We start from the raw sequence: 20,241 nt of genomic DNA on the forward strand, positions 1-20,241 counted from the left end.
CGTAATGAGATAACTGAACTAACTAAGCAATAACAATTTCATTTATAAAATCTAATTAAAGGTTAAGGATAACTTTAAAAGAAATATTTTGTCCTTAATTAATTAACCTACGTAATGATATATCTGGACTAATTAAGCAATAACAATTTAATTTAATAAGATTAATGGTTAAAGTTAACTTAAAAAATGTCTAAAAATTATTTTACCCCTAATTAATTAACCTACATAATGATATATCTGGACTAACTAAGCAATAACAATTTAATTTAATAAAATTAATGGTTAAAGTTAACTTTAAAAAATGTCTAAAAATTATTTTACCTCTTATTAATTAATCTAAGTTAATTATTTTATTATTAATTAATCTTAGTTAATTAATCTAAGTTAATTATTTTATTATTAATTAATCTAAGTTTAAATATTTTATGATTAATTAATCTAAGTTAATTATTTATTATTAATTAATCTAAGTTAATTAATCTTCGTAATGAAATATCTGAACTAACTAAGCAATAACAATTTCATTTATATAATCTAATTAATGATTAAGGATAATACAATAAGAATTTTAGCCCATAATTAATTAACCTACGTTTCATTTTAAAAGGACCAAATACGCGCGAAAAATTCCTCGGTGTAATTTGAACAACGCAAATTACTGCTTTTACCCTTTAGAATAGACGATTGATCAAATCCTACGCCGTAATAAATATAGGCGTTAGTGGAGATAGCACTATTTTGTTGCGAAGTGTCACCGTGTGAAAGGGAAGTGTTGCGCAAAGGGAGGGTTAGCGGCGAATGTGATTAAGTGAAAATGATTGTGTCTCGGCACGCATGACGGCACCTATGCTTTTTCATCATTCAACGGAATTCCAAAGCCGCCGGTTTGAAGGTTAAATTTAATTACGCGTTCTTTATATTGTGGAAAACACGGAGATAAGACGTTTTGTTCGTAACTTGTCCGTACGGACAGCACTTGCAAAGTATACATTGAAAAATGTAGTAGCTGTAAAAATGTCCTAATTCGGTTACAAAAGACACGTAACTGCCTTGGAAAGAAAACTACGTAACTCGAGTGTAACGACTTTCTCAAATCGATGTGGCAATATTTGCTACGGATTAAGCTGGTATAATACGAATAATAATATACGGATAACGCGTAGACATATATCTAATTTTTCAAGATAATATTGTAGCGGTTCCGGCTATGATGAAAGTTTTACAGGCGGAAATTATCTGATCGTTATCTTCGGCTTCACTTGCTACCCCCTCGATCAGTGGCGTAGCAATACTGGTGTACAATGGTGTGCTACACCAGGGCCCGGGGCGCCGCGCCCCGGTTTCGAGTCGATCAGTTTTTTATTTATATTGTATTTTTATTTCATTTTATTTATCGTATATCTGGTATTCTTAATCGTAAATATTTTTAAGTATTAGTCTTATTATTTTTAAGTATTAATCTTATTATTTTGTAGTATTAGTCTTATTATTTTATAGTATTAGTCTTATTATTTTGTAGTATTAGTCTTATTATTTTGTAGTATTAGTCTTATTATTTTGTAGTATTAGTCTTATTATTTTGTAGTATTAGTCTTATTTTGTAGTATTAATATTATTATTTTGTAGTATTAGTCTTATTATTTTGTAGTATTAGTCTTATTATTTTGTAGCATTAGATTAACGGGCACTCGTAGAAATTATTCCATCATTTCAATTAAATGATTTGGTAATGAAATTTATCCCGAAGATCGAATATTGGAACAGTCAGGAATATGATGGTGGTTTCAAAATTCATCTACGATGACTTATTTCTTCGTTGTCAGAACGCAGAAGCGTAATAAAATATTTTATAAAATTTAAAATAGATTTAAAATACAATGTACTGAACAGTACATCGTATTTTAACTCTAGTTTTAAATTCGATAAAACATTATATTAGGCTTAGAACATTCTAAGTTTGCAGAGCGGTCTCAGTCTGCGCGTCCAAAAACTACTTAGGCAACCTAACCTAGCTATAATTGGTGGATCTTACAATTCATTTAGCGAGTGTTATTGTATAATAACAGGTAAATATGCCTGCAATCAGTGTTGTCATATCGTGGGAAATTTCCCATATTGTGGGAATTTTTGGGGTCCATTTTGGCTCTGTGGGAAAAAGGTAATTTTTTTTCAAAAACGTTGATTTTGTGGGAATTTTCATGTCTGCGTGTATTTATCCTATGTTTTTTTTTTAATTTGGCTATCAATAGAAAGGCCGAATTTATCTAGAGCAGTGTATTTTCGTGAATCTTGGTTTTTATAAATAATATAAAGGAGGTGCCTCCTAATACTACAATCAATCAATGCATAGGCCTAACAACCAAAATGTTTAAACATTTTAATTTCAATAAAATTTAATTTTAAAAAGTAAATTTTTCAAAATTTTTGAAAATTATGGCATGTTTTCCGTTGAGTTTTCGTTTGGGGGCGGGGCTAAATAGGGGTGTGGGAATTTGTGGGAAATTTACTACCCAGCAATGGGAATTTCAACTTTCAAACATTGGCAACACTGCCTGCAATACCTCACAATGTAAACGTACTGTCCCTCGCTAAAGTGTAATTTTTAAATTGGTCAATTAATAGCTTCATAATAAAATCATTGTTGTCCTGAAATTTATCCGCCTGCATTTCATTCAAAATCGAACCTTATAAAATTCCCATCAACGATTACCTTGAACCTAAAAACTACGCAGCCCATGAAAGGTTAAAATGGCTTTGATAAACGCCCAATTGCGAACACCTCCGAGTCACGATTTTTACGTAAACGATTGCGATATAACCAATTTTCCTATTACCAACAACGAGTGGAATTAATTATTGCCGAAGTCTTTAAATTTAATAACATTTAATTATTTATGGAGAAATTTGATGCGAAATTGGTAAGCTAATTTATCGTGCATTTTCATTACGGCGTTCAGAACAAAAATTAAGTGTAAAAGTAATTTATGAAATTATAAAAAGCTTATATTGGTGTCTACCAGGAAATTAAATTTACGTACAATATTTGTAAAATATTTCACTGAATGATGTCTGGCATACTTATATTAAATATTAAATAAAGATTTAATACAATATTAAAGACTTATGTACATATTTCCTGGTCCTACTATAACGCTTGAAATATTTCAATAAAAACTTAAAGTAGTAAAATTTATCAACATAAGCCAAAACGTATTTTTCTGTAGTTTCAATTAAAATTTCCTGGTCATATTTCGAACCATAACGGGTTCTACTGCATTACAAATATTAAATAAATTATAATAAAGAAATAACTCAAAAAGGCCATATTCAGCCAAGTGCTCTCAATATTATTTATGTAAACACTCTACAAATTCTAATACATTTCCCAACATAAGCTGAACATATCATTTACAAACGTATTTTACCCTAGTTTCGGTTTAAATATTGGGAATTATTTTGATCCGTAACGGGTTCTACTGCATTATAAATATTAATTAAATACATAAGTAACTCAAAAAAATCCATATTAAGCTACAATGCTCAAAATAGTAGGTATCTAAATACTACGTTACAAATTTTAATTCATTTCCCAACATAAGCTAAACATTTAATTTATAATCGTATTATAAATACTGAGCATTATTTAGTTCCGTAACGAGTTCTACTGCATTACAAATATTAATTAAATACCCGTAGCATGATCTGTCTACTAGTGAGTAGCGTCTCTGGAGGTTTTTAGTAAACAGAAAATGGCAATACATACCATCGTGAACGTTACGAAATCCGCAGAATCGGAATCGCGTTTTAAGCCGCACTAACAACCTGAGCGTAACTAAAAGAAAACATCTCAGACGAGCGGGTATTTTAAAATTTATGAAATCAAAATTTATACGGTTCGTAATGTCGGGGTTGAACTCGAAAATTATTCGCTTTTTCTAGCGAGGGCAGATGTTCTCGAAACACGTCCCACCAAAAAACACCGGAAAATACACGTGACGTGACGTCACGAGGTCGTGCACCACCCTCCCCCTAGCGTGGGATTTGGAAATTAGACATTTATTAATCGAACCGAAAAAATAACGATACCAATTGCTTGTTTAATATTCGTAAGACGGTTTTAGCTTGACTCGAAAATTGACAAAAGTATGATGGTTTCGGGTAGTATGATTTACATTTTGCTCATTTGGAACGTCAGATGCTCAAAGAAAATATTGGCAAAACCTGAGTATAGTTTTGGTATAGTAGAGAACACGACGACCGAAAAGATAAAAATGACACGTATGCTATTTAATTTATCTAATGATACTATTGTTGAAATACTAATATCATCGTGTGTCCTCCTTTATCGAATAATATATATTAGTCAAACATAAGTATAATAATGACGATAAGTAAGACACTTTACTGCGTAACTGATAAATTACAAAAGTATGTCTACGACTATGGACTACAGATAGAATCTTTAGATTTCAAATTCGAAAAATATTATTTAGAGAGACAACAGTTAACGGGCGTTCAGACTATATAACTTTTAAATTACAATGGGTTGTACTAGTGTTGTTAATTTTCCGGAAAAATAAAATGCGTAAAAATTTCCAGAAAATATTCCGGAAATCGTAAAAATAAAAAATTGAAACATAAATTACTTTTTAAGGGTTTTTAAAGTTTTTAACATTTTATCGATATAAAATGTCTAATATTAGTAAATATACTACAAAACATTAATAGTGTTACATTGTTAATCAGTTTAAACTATTGAAAAAAATTGAATAAAAGAGACACGATACTTCGTCTAGAGGTTTTAGTTTTACTTTTAGATTCGAAAAACTTAGGCGCAAACGCCGCTTTATTTAAATTTACAAACAATATATTAGACTAATCAATGGAATGAAAACTTTTTTTATTTTTTTTCCGGAAAAAAAGGCCTCGGTCATTTTCCGCGGAAAATTTTCCGACTTAGAAAACTAGTTTATTTAACCAATTGAATTAAGCTATTTCGTGACTTCACTAACGCGGGAACTTTAAAGCCTTCAACCCGTCGTCTGCTTACTATCTATATATCTATATATATATAGCCTATCAAAATTATATATATATATATATATATATATATATTTTGTGTATATATGTGTAGAATATTATTTAGGTAATGTATATACAAGCCCTTGTTGAAAAGTTAATATATATATATCTATGATAATGTATACAATATATATACTTAATTTTTTTTCCTATCTTTATATGAAGTAGATGTTTTTGACACCTGTTCGCTTATGTACTGTTTTGCCGAACATTAAACAATATTCTATTCTATTCTATTCTATATATATATATAATTTTGATAGGCTAAAGCTAATTTCTAAATTTCATATAGGAAACACTATAGCAGACGGAACTAAAAAAAACAAATGAGTCTAAATTGTTAGCTCCCGTGCGGACAATTGTCGTACTATTCCGACCCACAACTGTTAAATATTTAGCCATACAAAATTGTATATAGTCTGAATGGTACTTTAAAGCAAGTGTCGGCTCGACGTGTAGTAACTCTTATTTTAATAGATGTCGGTAGCGTCGAAATCAAAAAGGCGGTACTTATAGGTACCCTTCGCGTTGATTGAATCGTTTGTAAATTGCCCAATAAAATAAATTATGAACAATATTTTTACATGGGATATATAATTTAGGTTAAAGTCCACTAACTAAAGTATAAGTTGTCTAACTATAATACTCTACCGTGGCTCTCTGTTGACGTTATCATTTGGCTAATTTAGATTTTAGCTTCCTTTGCCATAAATAGATGGCACCACGCTCTCCAGTAAAGTCGCTTTTTTTCGAAGAATCGGAAAGATTCATGGCCATCTGTAATAGCAGGGGCCTTTTCATAATGCAGGATTGCAGGTGCCCATGATAGAGCCGACAGTTGCTTTAAATTTGTATTTACAAAACAATTTCATAATATACCAAATAATGTTTTATAATTTAGATAAAAATGTCCAAAATATTAGTCACTGTTTTTATTTGTTCAGAATGTGAAATGATACACAACACAGCAGATAGAGATTTTAGTTTTTTTTTGGTCAACAAATATTTTTTTTTTGAGATTTGTCCAGATTATGGCAGAACGCGGTTTATAAACACAGCCACGAATTAAAAAAAATAAAAAGTATTTTAACTACGCTGCCAAAAGTACTAATATTATTATTTTATTTAGCTACGGATATTTTAAAACGACATAAATAAAATTAAAGCGAAATAAACAGAAAATATTATAGAAAACGTAAAAAAATGCTTCGAATGAGCGATTAAATAAAGTATGTTTTTTAATAGTAATGATACGGTGTTATTTAATAGTGATCATAGTCTTACTGGTTTTCCAAATCTAAGTGTAAATCATCATATTTAGCAACAGACAAGGGTGTTTTTACATTGAAATGTGCTCTACATATTACGATATTATTTATATTTTAGAAATTTAGTTAAGATTAACTAACGAAATTAATTTGTATAGTAAGCGGTTTTTTCTTTAATTTCTATTGAATTAAATTTAAAATTTTTAGAAAACAAGATTTGAACTTTGGAAATTAAAATCGGAGAATTATTTTACGACAAACTAAGCTTTCTCGCATTACTATAAAAATAAAATTAATTAATTTAATTTAATTTAATGGTAATTTTAAAATTATATTCCTTCTACGTAAAGCTTGTTTTATGAACACCTACGACACAGCCATTTAATATGCAATTTCTTATATAGTACCCCCAAATATTGAAATTTACTTTTTTATGGGCGGTAATTAATTATAACTAATTTGACCTATATATTTTTAATTATGATTAATATTAATTCATTGTGGTCCCTTACCTTAAATAAACGAAATATATTGAATAATTCTAAAGCTATAGCGTAGGTATAAAAATACCAAATTTTAATTAAACAATATATTTCCGTTTAGCCTTTTTTAAAAATTTTGAGGAGTCAGTGCTGTAAAGTACTAATTTTTCCTTTTAAATAGTGTAAATTTTTCTTGTTGTGCAAGGCAATGTTTTTTTTTTGTATATCATCGTACAAACATCTAACAATATTTTTTTTGGTATGACCCAAAAATGTTCAGTCAAATTTCAGACTTGATTATATATTTGTTTTCAAAAATTTATATTTTGAAAAAATGACAATATTCATGAAAATATTGATTTTTTTATACGATTTTTTTTTAAGAATATAGCATTTACTATTTCTAGAGATTCGCAAATGATTTGAGAAACTTTTGAAAAATGTCTTTTTTCAACCTTACGAACACGTTTACGTCAAATATGTGGTGAATTTAACTAGTACATTAATTTAAACTATTAAATTTCTTTTAAGATGAGAATTAAATCTCGATTAAAAACAACTGTAAATATTTTTTTAATTAATTTTTAAATGATGGAATAAATTGTAAACTTTTAATTGCGTGTACATTGACATCTAACAATTATGTCTTTTGATTCATATGTGTTTTCATGAAAATACGGTTAACTATTATAATAGCTTGATGAGAATGAATTCATGAGTTTAACTAAATTTTATGAAATTAACAATTAAAGCAATTAACATACCATAAAAATCTAAAATCACCGGTACAGATTTTCTAAAAATTAGTTATTTTCTTAAATTTTTTAAACATCTTTGGTTAACCCTGGAGTTTCATAATTTTTTCAAAAAATAGGCCCAACATTTTTTATTTTAAACATAATGTAAATAACGTATTTTTTTTTCAAATTTGAAAAAATCGCACTGTAGAAAGTGTCCGTTGATAGATGATCGAGGCACTGCTAGTTACTGCATACCCCCTTTGTTTCACATTTTTGGTTTTTGAAATATTTTTCTCAAAATTGAAAAACCCCGTCATAAATAACCTGAGTTATCAATATGGAAGAAACAGTTTTTTTTTTCAGTTTGTGTGAATGTTTTTTTTTCGTTTAAAAAAAAACTTGCCAGGTCCGCTTGAAACGCGAAACTGATAATTTTCAAAAACCGTTTTTTTATATAGTTTTTTTGAAATAAATGACGGACTATGTGAAGGTATTACGCGCCATCTGTACTCAGACTTCTTTGTTTTTTTTTACGATATGTGGTCTGCATTTTTCTCTTATATTTTTATTTTTTATTTATTTGCGATTAAAATTATATTTGAGTTTCGTTATTCGCTTCACTGGTGGCGCCACTGGGCCCTACAAAGTTCATGTTACCATTACCCTTGTCGCCCGACCCACCTAGTCCACTGTTGCTACCACGTGGTAATAACATGGACGCCTTGCGGCCGCCATGCTCTGCCAACTCCATTTCTTGTTTCGCCATCATTTCGGCGTCGAATTTATCCAGTTCGGCTTTGGAAAGATGGTGCACAATGCCGGCTCCAAATGCGTCGCCGAGGACGTTGATGGAGGTACGGATTCGGTCCCTTTGGAAGCAATCAAATTTCATTAATGGTTAATAGTTGATCACGCGCGTGGGTTAAACATTAAGCCTCGTTGAAAGTATGCCTTGTAGGTACTCGTTCGAAAACTAACGTTATAACAAGTGCGAATATGACGGTATTACGTTTCGACGTATATTTGCGTCATAAAGGTATCTAAGCGCCAATATAGCTTGTAGGTACTCATTCGAAAGCTCACGTTATAACAAGTACGAATATTACGGTATTTTGCTATGACGTGTATTTGCGTCATAAAGGTATCTAAGCGCCAATATAGCTTGTAGGTACTCATTCGAAAGCTCACGTTATAACAAGTACGAATATTACGGTATTTTGCTATGACGTATATTTGCGTCATAAAGGTATCTAAGCGCCAATATAGCTTGCAAATACTCGTTCGAAAGCTGATACTCTGGTCAATACGAATACGACATTATCTTATTTGATTTTCGTCATCTTAAATGATAAAGGACGTGTACGAGAATCAATGCGTCATACGTATGGCGTACATCAGCGTCGTATTGTTGTTGTAAGTACTAAGGCGTTGGTAAAAGAGACTCTAAAATAGTATATTGATATTATGTATAATCAAGAATGCATTTATTTCTGCTTGGCGAGGATGATTGCGTTCAAACGAACCGCTGGCATCATGGTCTAGTCCCCCCCGTCCCCCCCTCGGCGCGAGAGAGGGGGAAGGAAAAACGTCATCGACGTGTGCTTCAATCGCAGCAATTATGTTAGTTATGCTGATTTGATTCGTAGAGCGTGAGGGGGATTGGAACAATGCTAAAAATCGTCTTAACAATAATCATTCTCTTTCTTAAGTATAAATAAATATAATAATCTAAAAATAACGCAAGCAAACAAGTAGGTGTCAAAATAAATAAAACTCAACGTACAAGAGCCAATCGACAGCCACAATCATAGAAATGTCCTGCGTAGGCAGACCAACGGCGGAAAGGACAAGTAACATGGTAACCAAACCAGCGCTGGGAACGCTGGCAGCTCCAATACTAGCAGCAGTGGCGGTCAAACTAAGAAACATTGGACGAGTTAATTCACCAGATCTTTTTAACACTAGTCGCTGGTATTACCTGACTGCGATAACCTCGCCGGGTGATAGATAAATACCGTTCATTTGGGCGATGAATATGGCGGCCACCGCTTCGTAGAGGGCGGTACCGTCCATATTAACCGTGGCTCCCACCGGCAGGACGAACCTGGTGACACGCTTGTCGATGTGGAGGTTCTCTTCCAGGCATTTGAACGTAATTGGAAGCGTGGCGGCGCTGCGTTAAGAAACGAAAATTAGTGTCGCCCCCTATTATATTTTGTCGTAATTAGGCCTCATGCGAAGTATGGCTTGTAAGTACTCTATCGAAAGCGCGCGAGGCGAGAGATTGCGTAGTGACATTTATTTTGTTATTTTCCTCTCGATATTTGAAATACTCTTCAAAGAGTTTCAACCAAAATATTCCATTTAATTTGCTAGGTCCACTGTATAAAACACTAAATATATTCAGAAAGAAAGGTAAAGTTTCAACTCATTTGTAAATTGGTTCAAGAATTTAGATTCGATACAGTGGTTAAATAATGGCGCAACAATATTTGGTAACGCCATCTGTTAGGTAACTTCAGAGCTATATTTAAAGCAGGTGCTATATTGGTACTCGTTTCAAAGCTCACAATGAGGATATAAGAAAACACTTTCGACGCAAGTGGAAAATACTAGTTGTCAAGACAACCAATGGAATTTTCAGCAGTCGGTCACTCCTCTAGAGACCAAAGATTCTTCTAAGATGCTCTTTACGTTAAAAGGCATTGGTTATGAAACAGCTAGAATTTAAGATGAATATTTCACCTAGAGGCCGTGCCCAACGCAGTGACCCAAGCTTGCAACATCCCTTGAAAGAACGTCAGAGGGTTTTTCCTGGTGATGGCGAAATAAATTAAGGGCAGCGTGATGCAAGCGTGAATGACCAAACCGGTGATGACCGTCACCATGTACATTCCGAGTTGTGCCGCCGTCTGGGCCATGTTGCTGATGGACATGATCTTGCCGATAATGAGGGACATGATACCGAATGGAGAATACCTGCAACGAAACCAAAATTTAAACACGTGAAACCATAAGTATCGTTATAGCGATAAGTATGACACAGATTAGCAGTCAATTGTGAGGTGGTGGATTATAATAGTGAGTGTAGGGAGCTGTTGGCTCGCGTGGCATGAAAGGCTTTCCACCACCCTCCTACTTGTAACACCTCCTTCCGCGTTGAATTTGTAAGTTATCTCCCTACTAGTTAGGGGGTTTAGGTTTTCCATAAAAACTTTCTGAAGTTAACGGTAATAGTAAGTGTAGGGAGCTGTTGGCTCGCGTGGCATGAAGGGACTGCCACGACCCTCCTACGCATTGTAACCCGGCCACCTGAATTAATGGCTTTAAAAGTCGCTTGATGACTTAGGCCTAAGGTGGTGCCTTAGCTGATTATTAACTTAGGTAATTATGATTAATAAATTAAACTGGCGATTCAGTAATCGATCATAATTTTGTCAAAGATTAATTGTTACTTTTAAAATTGTTTCAATATTCAAAAGGCAAAGGTTGATCCGTGGAAAGGCGGTTGGGGGTAGCGATTTCTGTATCGTTATCTGAGAATTGTCTGATTAATTGCGTCGATAGAATAGGGAGTGTCATACTTATGGTAACATAAATCAAAAACTACACGATCAACGTACCACATGGCCAGCACGACGATTTTCATGACAATGTCATTGAGAAGAACAAAGAACTGGACCATCAAAGCCCCTTCACTGCCCATCTGACCGCTGATGATACCGAAGGCGATGCAAAAAACAATCAAACCTATCAAAATAATCGCCGTTAGATACGCAATCCATTAGAGACGGTGCTTAAGAATTGAAAGAGTGTCACTTCACCTAGTACGTTGGTACCATCCTTGTAGATGAGGGTTCGTTTCAGGTAGAAGTCGGTTTGGTTGGCGAGTATCGTGACGTTCGGATTGATCGTGGCGTTTTTTCGTTTAGTCTTGACGTATGTCGTTTCCACTTGCTGGAAGCAGGCTTGGAGAAGATTTTCCGGAAACATGTTTCTGTAACGACAATTTAATTTAAGCTACGGTAATTTAAGCTACGACTACTTAAGTCTAGTAGATTTCTAGTATCTTTTTCTGGGTGGTTAGATGGTAATTTAAGCTAGGACAACTTAAGTTTATTAGATTTCAAGTATATTTACTGGGGGTAATTTAAGTTAAGATGACTTAAATTTACTAGGATACTAGTACCTTTACTGAGTGCTAATTTCAGATAAAAACACCCAGACATTTAGTATATTACTAGTATCTTTACTGGGTGATAATTATAATTTAAGATAAAGAAACTACTAAATTTGGTAGATTTCTATAATCGTTACTGCCTAGTAATTTAAGTTAAAAAAGCTCAATCTTTGTAGATAATTAATAGCTTTAATGGCTAGTAATTTTTAAAAAGTTCTTTAGTTTAGTAGATTACTTTTACCCTTACTTTCTAGTAATTTAAGCTTAAAAGACCCAAGTTTAATATAAACTCTACAGATGGTAATTTAAGCTTAAAAGACTCAAGTTTAATATAAACTCTACAGATGGTAATTTAAGCTTAAAAGACTGCTAAGTTTAGAAGAATTACTAGTATTTTTGCTGGGTGGTAATTTAAGCTCACCCGATACCGTTTATAAGTTACTAGTACACTTATTAGTTTTTGTTTGAGCAGAAATTACCTGATGAGATCCAAAAAGGCGTCGAGTGTCGAGACTTTTTTGTCTTCCGTTCCCTGGCCTAGGTCCTCCCTAATGGAAGGGTCACCTGGGTGGATGATAGTGACTAGGATGATACCCAGAGTGGCGGCCAATATCGTCGTCGCGAAGTAATAGATCAACGCCCTGGAACCCATCTTGCCACTCGACTTGGGGTCCAACTGGGACAAACCTGAGGATCGAAACAATTAGAATTAATGAAACAGGGCTCATTTGAGCAAAAAACCCCCTAATTTTAGCATAGTATATTTATTCGGTGTTAATTTACGCTAACAGACTCCTGAGTGTACTAGAATAATAGTACATTTACTAATTACTTATTTAAGCTAAAAGACTACTGAAGATGAACAGATTAATAGTACCTTCACTGGTTGTTTATTTAAGATAAAGTATCCCTAGTTGTGTAGCTTAATAGTACCTTTACTGAATGGTAATATAACCTAAATGTCTCCTAAGTTGAGTAGCTTAATAGTACCTTTACTGGGTGATACTTTAAGCTAGAAGTACCCTAAGTTGAGTAGATTAATAGTACCTTTATCGAATGGAAATTTAAGCTAAAAGTATCCTAAGTTGAATAGATTAATAGTACCTTTTTATAGAAGTTTCATTTCAAATCAAGGAATACCTCTGCGTATTGTTCCATACCAGAGTGACTGAGAAAAATCATTTCACCTCGGGCAGGAATCGAACCTACGACCTTTGGGTTACCGTCCCAACGCCCCTACCATTGGACTACCGAGGCCACGAATAATCAGGCCTCGGACATCCTATTTAAGAATGACTCGATCTGGTTCACATTATTGACGGGATACATTTAACCCGTTGTTGACGGTGCCGTAGCATTTTACGTCAACTAATTTATAACAGGACCTTGATAGCCTGTAGTCATAACATTGAGAATTTATTATTTATAATTACGCAGGAATTAATATATATAGAAGTTTCATTTCAAATAATGTGAACCAGATCGAGTCATTCTTAAATTGGATGTCCGAGGCCTGATTATTCGTGGCCTCGGTAGTCCAATGGTAGTGGCGTTGGGACGGTAACCCAAAGGTCGTAGGTTCGATTCCTGCCCGAGGTGAAATGATTTTTCTCAGTCACTCTGGTATGGAACAATACGCAGAGGTATTCCTTGATTTGAAATGAAACTTCTATATATATTAATTCCTGCGTAATTATAAATAATAAATTCTCAATGTTATGACTACAGGCTATCAAGGTCCTGTTATAAATTAGTTGACGTAAAATGCTACGGCACCGTATACAACGGGTTAAATGTATCCCGTCAATAATGTGAACCAGATCGAGTCATTCTTAAATTGGATGTCCGAGGCCTGATTATTCGTGGCCTCGGTAGTCCAATGGTAGTGGCGTTGGGACGGTAACCCAAAGGTCGTAGGTTCGATTCCTGCCCGAGGTGAAATGATTTTTCTCAGTCACTCTGGTATGGAACAATACGCAGAGGTATTCCTTGATTTGAAATGAAACTTCTATATATATTAATTCCTGCGTAATTTTAAATAATAAATTCTCAATGTTATGACTACAGGCTATCAAGGTCCTGTTATAAATTAGTTGACGTAAAATGCTACGGCACCGTCAACAACGGTTTAAATGTATCCCGTCAATAATGTGAACCAGATCGAGTCATTCTTAAATTGGATGTCCGAGGCCTGATTATTCGTGGCCTCGGTAGTCCAATGGTAGTGGCGTTGGGACGGTAACCCAAAGGTCGTAGGTTCGATTCCTGCCCGAGGTGAAATGATTTTTCTCAGTCACTCTGGTATGGAACAATACGCAGAGGTATTCCTTGATTTGAAATGAAACTTCTATATATATTAATTCCTGCGTAATTATAAATAATAAATTCTCAATGTTATGACTACAGGCTATCAAGGTCCTGTTATAAATTAGTTGACGTAAAATGCTACGGCACCGTCAACAACGGGTTAAATGTATCCCGTCAATAATGTGAACCAGATCGAGTCATTCTTAAATTGGATGTCCGAGGCCTGATTATTCGTGGCCTCGGTAGTCCAATGGTAGTGGCGTTGGGACGGTAACCCAAAGGTCGTAGGTTCGATTCCTGCCCGAGGTGAAATGATTTTTCTCAGTCACTCTGGTATGGAACAATACGCAGAGGTATTCCTTGATTTGAAATGAAACTTCTATATATATTAATTCCTGCGTAATTATAAATAATAAATTCTCAATGTTATGACTACAGGCTATCAAGGTCCTGTTATAAATTAGTTGACGTAAAATGCTACGGCACCGTCAACAACGGGTTAAATGTATCCCGTCAATAATGTGAACCAGATCGAGTCATTCTTAAATTGGATGTCCGAGGCCTGATTATTCGTGGCCTCGGTAGTCCAATGGTAGTGGCGTTGGGACGGTAACCCAAAGGTCGTAGGTTCGATTCCTGCCCGAGGTGAAATGATTTTTCTCAGTCACTCTGGTATGGAACAATACGCAGAGGTATTCCTTGATTTGAAATGAAACTTCTATATATATTAATTCCTGCGTAATTATAAATAATAAATTCTCAATGTTATGACTACAGGCTATCAAGGTCCTGTTATAAATTAGTTGACGTAAAATGCTACGGCACCGTCAACAACGGGTTAAATGTATCCCGTCAATAATGTGAACCAGATCGAGTCATTCTTAAATTGGATGTCCGAGGCCTGATTATTCGTGGCCTCGGTAGTCCAATGGTAGTGGCGTTGGGACGGTAACCCAAAGGTCGTAGGTTCGATTCCTGCCCGAGGTGAAATGATTTTTCTCAGTCACTCTGGTATGGAACAATACGCAGAGGTATTCCTTGATTTGAAATGAAACTTCTATATATATTAATTCCTGCGTAATTATAAATAATAAATTCTCAATAATAGTACCTTTACTGAATGGAAATTTAAGCTAAAAGTATCCTAAGTTGAATAGATTAATAGTACCTTTACTGAATGGAAATTTAAGCTTAAAGTATCCTACGTTGAATAGATTAATAGTACCTTTTACTGAATGGAAATTTAAGCTAAAAGTATCCTAAGTTGAATAGAGTAATAGTACCTTTTACCGAATGGAAATTTAAGCTTAAAGTAACCTAAGTTGAATAGATTAATAGTACCTTTACTGAATGGAAATTTAAGCTAAAAGTATCCTAAGTTGAATAGATTAATAGTACCTTTACTGAATGGAAATTTAAGCTTAAAGTATCCTAAGTTGAATAGATTAATAGTACCTTTACTGAATGGAAATTTAAGCTAAAAGTATCCTAAGCGGAGTAGATAAGTAGGTGGGCGCTTACCTGCGATCATGGAAGAGATGATGAGAGGAAGAATTAACATTTTCAACAATCTCATGAGGATGTCCCCGGGGAACGAGACCAGCATGATGGCGTCGTCGTTGTAGCTGGTCATCCGCGCCAGGAACCCAAAAATAACTCCCAACACCACCCCGAAGATGGTCATCACCAACAGTAAGTTCTTCTTCATCCATTTTAATATCTAACAACGAAACAAATCACGTTTCGTTAATATTCGTCTACGTATTTACGTCTATTAGATTATATAATTAGCGAATAAGTAGATTAGTCCATTACGAAAAGGGATAATAAAGCTAAACCCTAAACAAATTTGAAGAAATTTAAAAACTTTCCCTTTAACTTAACATTGCGTATATACTAATCTCCACCACTCTCCCCCTATTCGGCTTTCCGTTGCTACGCAACTCGTTATGAAATTTTTAATATTTAGGCTTAGTTTCTCTATTCGGTGTTATAGTCGCGAGCCAGATTTCCCGCACGGTACTGACGAGTCCCAAATAGGACAAAACTGGTCTACCTTTGGATTTTCTGGCTATTTAATTTAATTTAATTTAATTATTCACTCGAAGATCTATTTGGTCCGAGTTTCGCGTCTTTTTGTTCACTCGAAGACCTATCGGTACGAGCTTTTAGTAAGTTTTTAAATTTCTTCAAATTTGTTTAGGGTTTAGCTTTATTATCCCTTTTCTTAATGGACTAATCTACTTATTCTCTAATTATATAATCCTTTACAATGCAGTCCATAGGTGGTTCCTTTTAACTTAACATTACGTCTATTAGATCCTTAGTTTATTCGAGGGGTTAGCCGCTCGAAAATTTGGTGTACATTTACAAAAAATCGATTTATCTTTCTTACAATCCTATAAAATTTTAATTTTAAAATTAATTAATTTAAAATTATCTTACAAAAAAAATATAGTCAGAAGAAATACTAAAAATCGAGAAATCTTTAATGAATATCTTAAAGATAATTAGGATTAAAAATAAATCGTTAAAAATTAGGTAAAACCTCCTGGAAATCTTGGCTACTACAAGAAAAAACGGAAAATCTTTCATGCAAATCTTAGAAATTTAAGATTTAAATAAAACATTCTTAACCTTAAAGAAAATCTTAAAAATCCAAGATTTAAGAACACTTTCTTAATGTTTAATAGAAGTCTAAAAATTATAGATTTAAAAAACCATTTCTTAATCATTAATAAAAATCTTAAAAATCCCAAAATTAAAAAATTCTTAGTCTTTAAATCTTAAAAGTTTTTAAAGTAAAAAGTTTTTAAAGTAAGAACGCACCAGCAGATTCTATAAAATAACCGAATCAAATAACTTTCACCGATCGATAAAAATAGCTCTATATGAATTGACGGTATCTGTCAAAACCTATTTTTTTCTATCTACAGCTTAAAGGCAATAAAAACTAAATTTAAAAATCGTTTAATAACACGAGCTAGCTCCTGTTAAACCTAGTGGTGGATACGATGAATTTGTTGCTTAAAAGCCCATTTAAAACAGTGTTGATGGTTTTTAGTCGATTGATTCGTGAGATATAACTCCACTAAGCAAGATTAGTTTAGTTTAATAACTTGTTTACGCATTCGTATGAACAATCCTTCACGAAAATGACTTGACCACAGTGTACAAATCTGGTCAATTCTGTTTGGATGACATCCAATCGGAAGGAAGTTGAATTTTACGTATTGTAATTTGATCAAATATAACACCTCTTTGCATCCAAATTTTAATCAAAATCAAATTTGGATCTGCCCAATTTTGGATATAATTTTGGGATCAAATTTGGATCTGCCCAATTTTGGATATAATTTTGGGATCAAATTTGGATCTGCCCAATTTTGGATATAATTTTGGGATCAAATTTGGATCTGCCCAATTTTGGATATAATTTTTGATCTGCCTAATTTTGGGATGAAATTGGGATCTGCCCAAATTTGGATATGATTTTGGAATATAATTTGGATCTGCCCAATTTCGGATATAATTTTGAAATCCAATTTGGATCTACCCAATTTTGTAATTAATTTTGGAATATAATTTGGATCTGCCCAATGGATATAATTTTAGAACCAAATTTGATCCATCATTTTCGTCAGGGTAATTAGATATTAGAGGATGTTGTGCTCGATAACTAAGAAAATGTAATTGTCCCTTATCCTCATATTACCTAGAATCGCAACATTATAAAGCTTTTACCATATTCCGTCGGTTATTCGAAATCCATAGCATCGCGTGTTACAATTCCCAATCTAGTAAACACATTAGTACAGTAGGAAAATAATTCCAATACAGTCTATGTAATATCGGGGAAAATTTAAAATTCAAAACACGGTGTAGCTAACATCCGAAGTTCTCGTAAAGCTTCATAGTTTCCAAGGCCGGCGTAAAAAGATCAAAGTCTCGGAAAAGGGAGCATATTTAGAGTCATAAAACTAGACTATCTCTACATCAAAACTAGCGGGCCGAAGTCAGACTTCAGGCGGCACCACAGTCGTGCGGTTGCTAGGAGACGGACCCACCAGAAGCTCCCTCTATCGGTGATGTAGCTATACTCTCGGGTTTCTTCCCAGGAGATTTCGTATAGGGCTCTTGGAATTTAATTTTGGAAGCTCCATTAGACTGTTTGAAGATTTCCAGCTAAGGAATTTAGATAAATTCTTCACAAAAAGGCCAATATTGGTGAACTCCAGGAAACCTTTAATTTTATAGACTAAATTATTTGAGATCGTTCTCTCGGAGGTCGGTCTTTTAGACCCTGGGTTAGTTCGATCTGAACCCCATAGATGGCGTTTTTAAATTAATTCAAGTGCTGGGATAATTTCTAGTAGCCGTTTTCGAAAATCAACATCGAGACGTTCGACGCGTCAAAATTAAAATTAACGCGATGGAAGGCGAGCTTAATTAAAGTTCGGACAATTTATATATTTAATTACTCATTAAAAGGAAAATTTAATCAATTTTCTAAACGCGTGTTAATTAAAAATAATCACCAGCGAAAACGAACGAAAACAAAATTTCCGAAATTATAATTTAATGGAAAATTAGTTAATCAATGGTGAAGGTAAATCTGCATGGAATCAAAAACTAGGGGGCTGTCGTAATAAAATTATAAAAATCTAATTTGAAATAGTTACGTTTCTTTGATCTCATTAATCCCATTAGTTCGTGTTCATTTATTTATGCAAACATTTCGTAAATCATATTTCAGTCTATAATTTTCCTATTACATTCGAATTATAGAAACATTTGGGTTAAAGGAGAAAACCCGAAACCCACGAGAAATAATAAATTTTTGAACAAAGCAATTCATTTGATTTAAAGATATTATATGATAAAGCAGAGAACGCGAGGACAGTTATTTAGTATTTGTTTGGACAATACTAATAAGTGGATTTAGTTACTTTATGACTTTCTCGGGACGAGGCGGAGGGGAGTAACTTTTATATCCCACCAAATATTTACCTTAGGCCACCACCGAGTGTCACAGGAAATTTTAGTCTAATACCTATAAGATTGTCACAGAAAATATTAGTCTAAAACCTATAATAGATTGTCACAGAAAATATTAGTCTAATACCTATAATATATTGTCACAGGAAATACTAGTCTAATACCTATAATAGATTGTCAAAGGAAATATTAGTCTAATACCCATAATATATTGTCACAGGAAATATTAGTCTAATACCTAAAATATATTGTCACAGGAAATATTAGTCTAATACCTATAATTGATTGTCACCGGAAATATTAGTCTAATACATATAATATTGTCACAGGAGATATTAGTATAATACCTATTAGATTGTCACAGGAAATATTAGTCTAATACCTATAACCTATAAGATTGCCATAGGAAATATTAGTCTAATACATATAAAAGATTGACACAGGAAATATTAGTCTAATACCTATAATATATTGTCACAGGAAATATCAGTCTAATACATATAAAGATTGTCACAGGAAATATTAGTCTAATACCTATAATATATTTTATTTTATTTTACCTAGAACTGCACTAGTGCAATTTTATTAAGTGTATGGACGGAATAGTCAAAAAGTAATTAAGTATTACAAGTAACGGTAGAACTGTTTCGGCTGACATCATGAGTTACCTAACCGGGTGACATAATGAATTACCTAACCGGGTGACATCATGAATTACCTAACCGGGTGACATCATGAATTACCTAACCGGGTGACATCGTGAGTTACCTAACCGGGTGACATCATGAGTTACCTAACCGGGTGACATAATGAATTACCTAACCGGGTGACATAATGAATTACCTAACCGGGTGACATAATGAATTACCTAACCGGGTGACATCATGAATTACCTAACCGGGTGACATCATGAGTTACCTAACCGGGTGACATCATGAATTACCTAACCGGGTGACATCATGAGTTACCTAACCGGGTGACATCATGAGTTACCTAACCGGGTGACATCATGAATTACCTAACCGGGTGACATCATGAATTACCTAACCGGGTGACATCATGAATTACCTAACCGGGTGACATCATGAGTTACCTAACCGGGTGACATAATGAATTACCTAACCGGGTGACATCATGAATTACCTAACCGGGTGACATCATGAGTTACCTAACCGGGTGACATA

The 20,241-nt window shown here is 33.7% G+C and overlaps 1 protein-coding gene and 7 non-coding genes across 11 annotated transcripts in view; 6 read left to right on the top strand and 2 right to left on the bottom strand.

The window, feature by feature from the left end:
* Window positions 1-6,010: 6,010 nt before the first annotated feature.
* LOC149958587 (excitatory amino acid transporter-like) overlaps window positions 6,011-20,241 on the bottom strand; it is a 128,338-nt gene continuing 114,107 nt past the window's right edge. For all 4 annotated transcript variants that reach the window (XM_090165943.1, XM_090165941.1, XM_090165944.1 and 1 more), the window contains exons 4-11: window positions 15,581-15,779; window positions 12,232-12,439; window positions 11,397-11,569; window positions 11,196-11,322; window positions 10,318-10,551; window positions 9,551-9,745; window positions 9,356-9,490; window positions 6,011-8,441 (exon numbers count right to left, since the gene is read on the bottom strand). In XM_090165943.1, coding sequence (XP_090022069.1) covers window positions 8,165-8,441; window positions 9,356-9,490; window positions 9,551-9,745; window positions 10,318-10,551; window positions 11,196-11,322; window positions 11,397-11,569; window positions 12,232-12,439; window positions 15,581-15,779 — 1,548 coding nt within the window. In that variant the 3' untranslated portion in view covers window positions 6,011-8,164. The remainder of the gene's footprint in view (window positions 8,442-9,355; window positions 9,491-9,550; window positions 9,746-10,317; window positions 10,552-11,195; window positions 11,323-11,396; window positions 11,570-12,231; window positions 12,440-15,580; window positions 15,780-20,241) is intronic.
* TRNAT-GGU (transfer RNA threonine (anticodon GGU)) lies at window positions 12,937-13,009 on the bottom strand. The gene has a single exon. It is a non-coding gene; the product is annotated as a tRNA-Thr (tRNA).
* Window positions 13,279-13,351, top strand: TRNAT-GGU (transfer RNA threonine (anticodon GGU)). The gene has a single exon. It is a non-coding gene; the product is annotated as a tRNA-Thr (tRNA).
* On the top strand, window positions 13,618-13,690 carry TRNAT-GGU (transfer RNA threonine (anticodon GGU)). The gene has a single exon. It is a non-coding gene; the product is annotated as a tRNA-Thr (tRNA).
* On the top strand, window positions 13,957-14,029 carry TRNAT-GGU (transfer RNA threonine (anticodon GGU)). The gene has a single exon. It is a non-coding gene; the product is annotated as a tRNA-Thr (tRNA).
* On the top strand, window positions 14,296-14,368 carry TRNAT-GGU (transfer RNA threonine (anticodon GGU)). Its single transcript has one exon. It is a non-coding gene; the product is annotated as a tRNA-Thr (tRNA).
* Window positions 14,635-14,707, top strand: TRNAT-GGU (transfer RNA threonine (anticodon GGU)). The gene has a single exon. It is a non-coding gene; the product is annotated as a tRNA-Thr (tRNA).
* On the top strand, window positions 14,974-15,046 carry TRNAT-GGU (transfer RNA threonine (anticodon GGU)). The gene has a single exon. It is a non-coding gene; the product is annotated as a tRNA-Thr (tRNA).

This window comes from Leiobunum rupestre, chromosome 2 (assembly GCF_980474605.1).
Source record: "Leiobunum rupestre chromosome 2, qqLeiRupe1.1.hap1, whole genome shotgun sequence".
NCBI classification, from domain to species: Eukaryota; Metazoa; Arthropoda; class Arachnida; order Opiliones; family Sclerosomatidae; genus Leiobunum; species Leiobunum rupestre.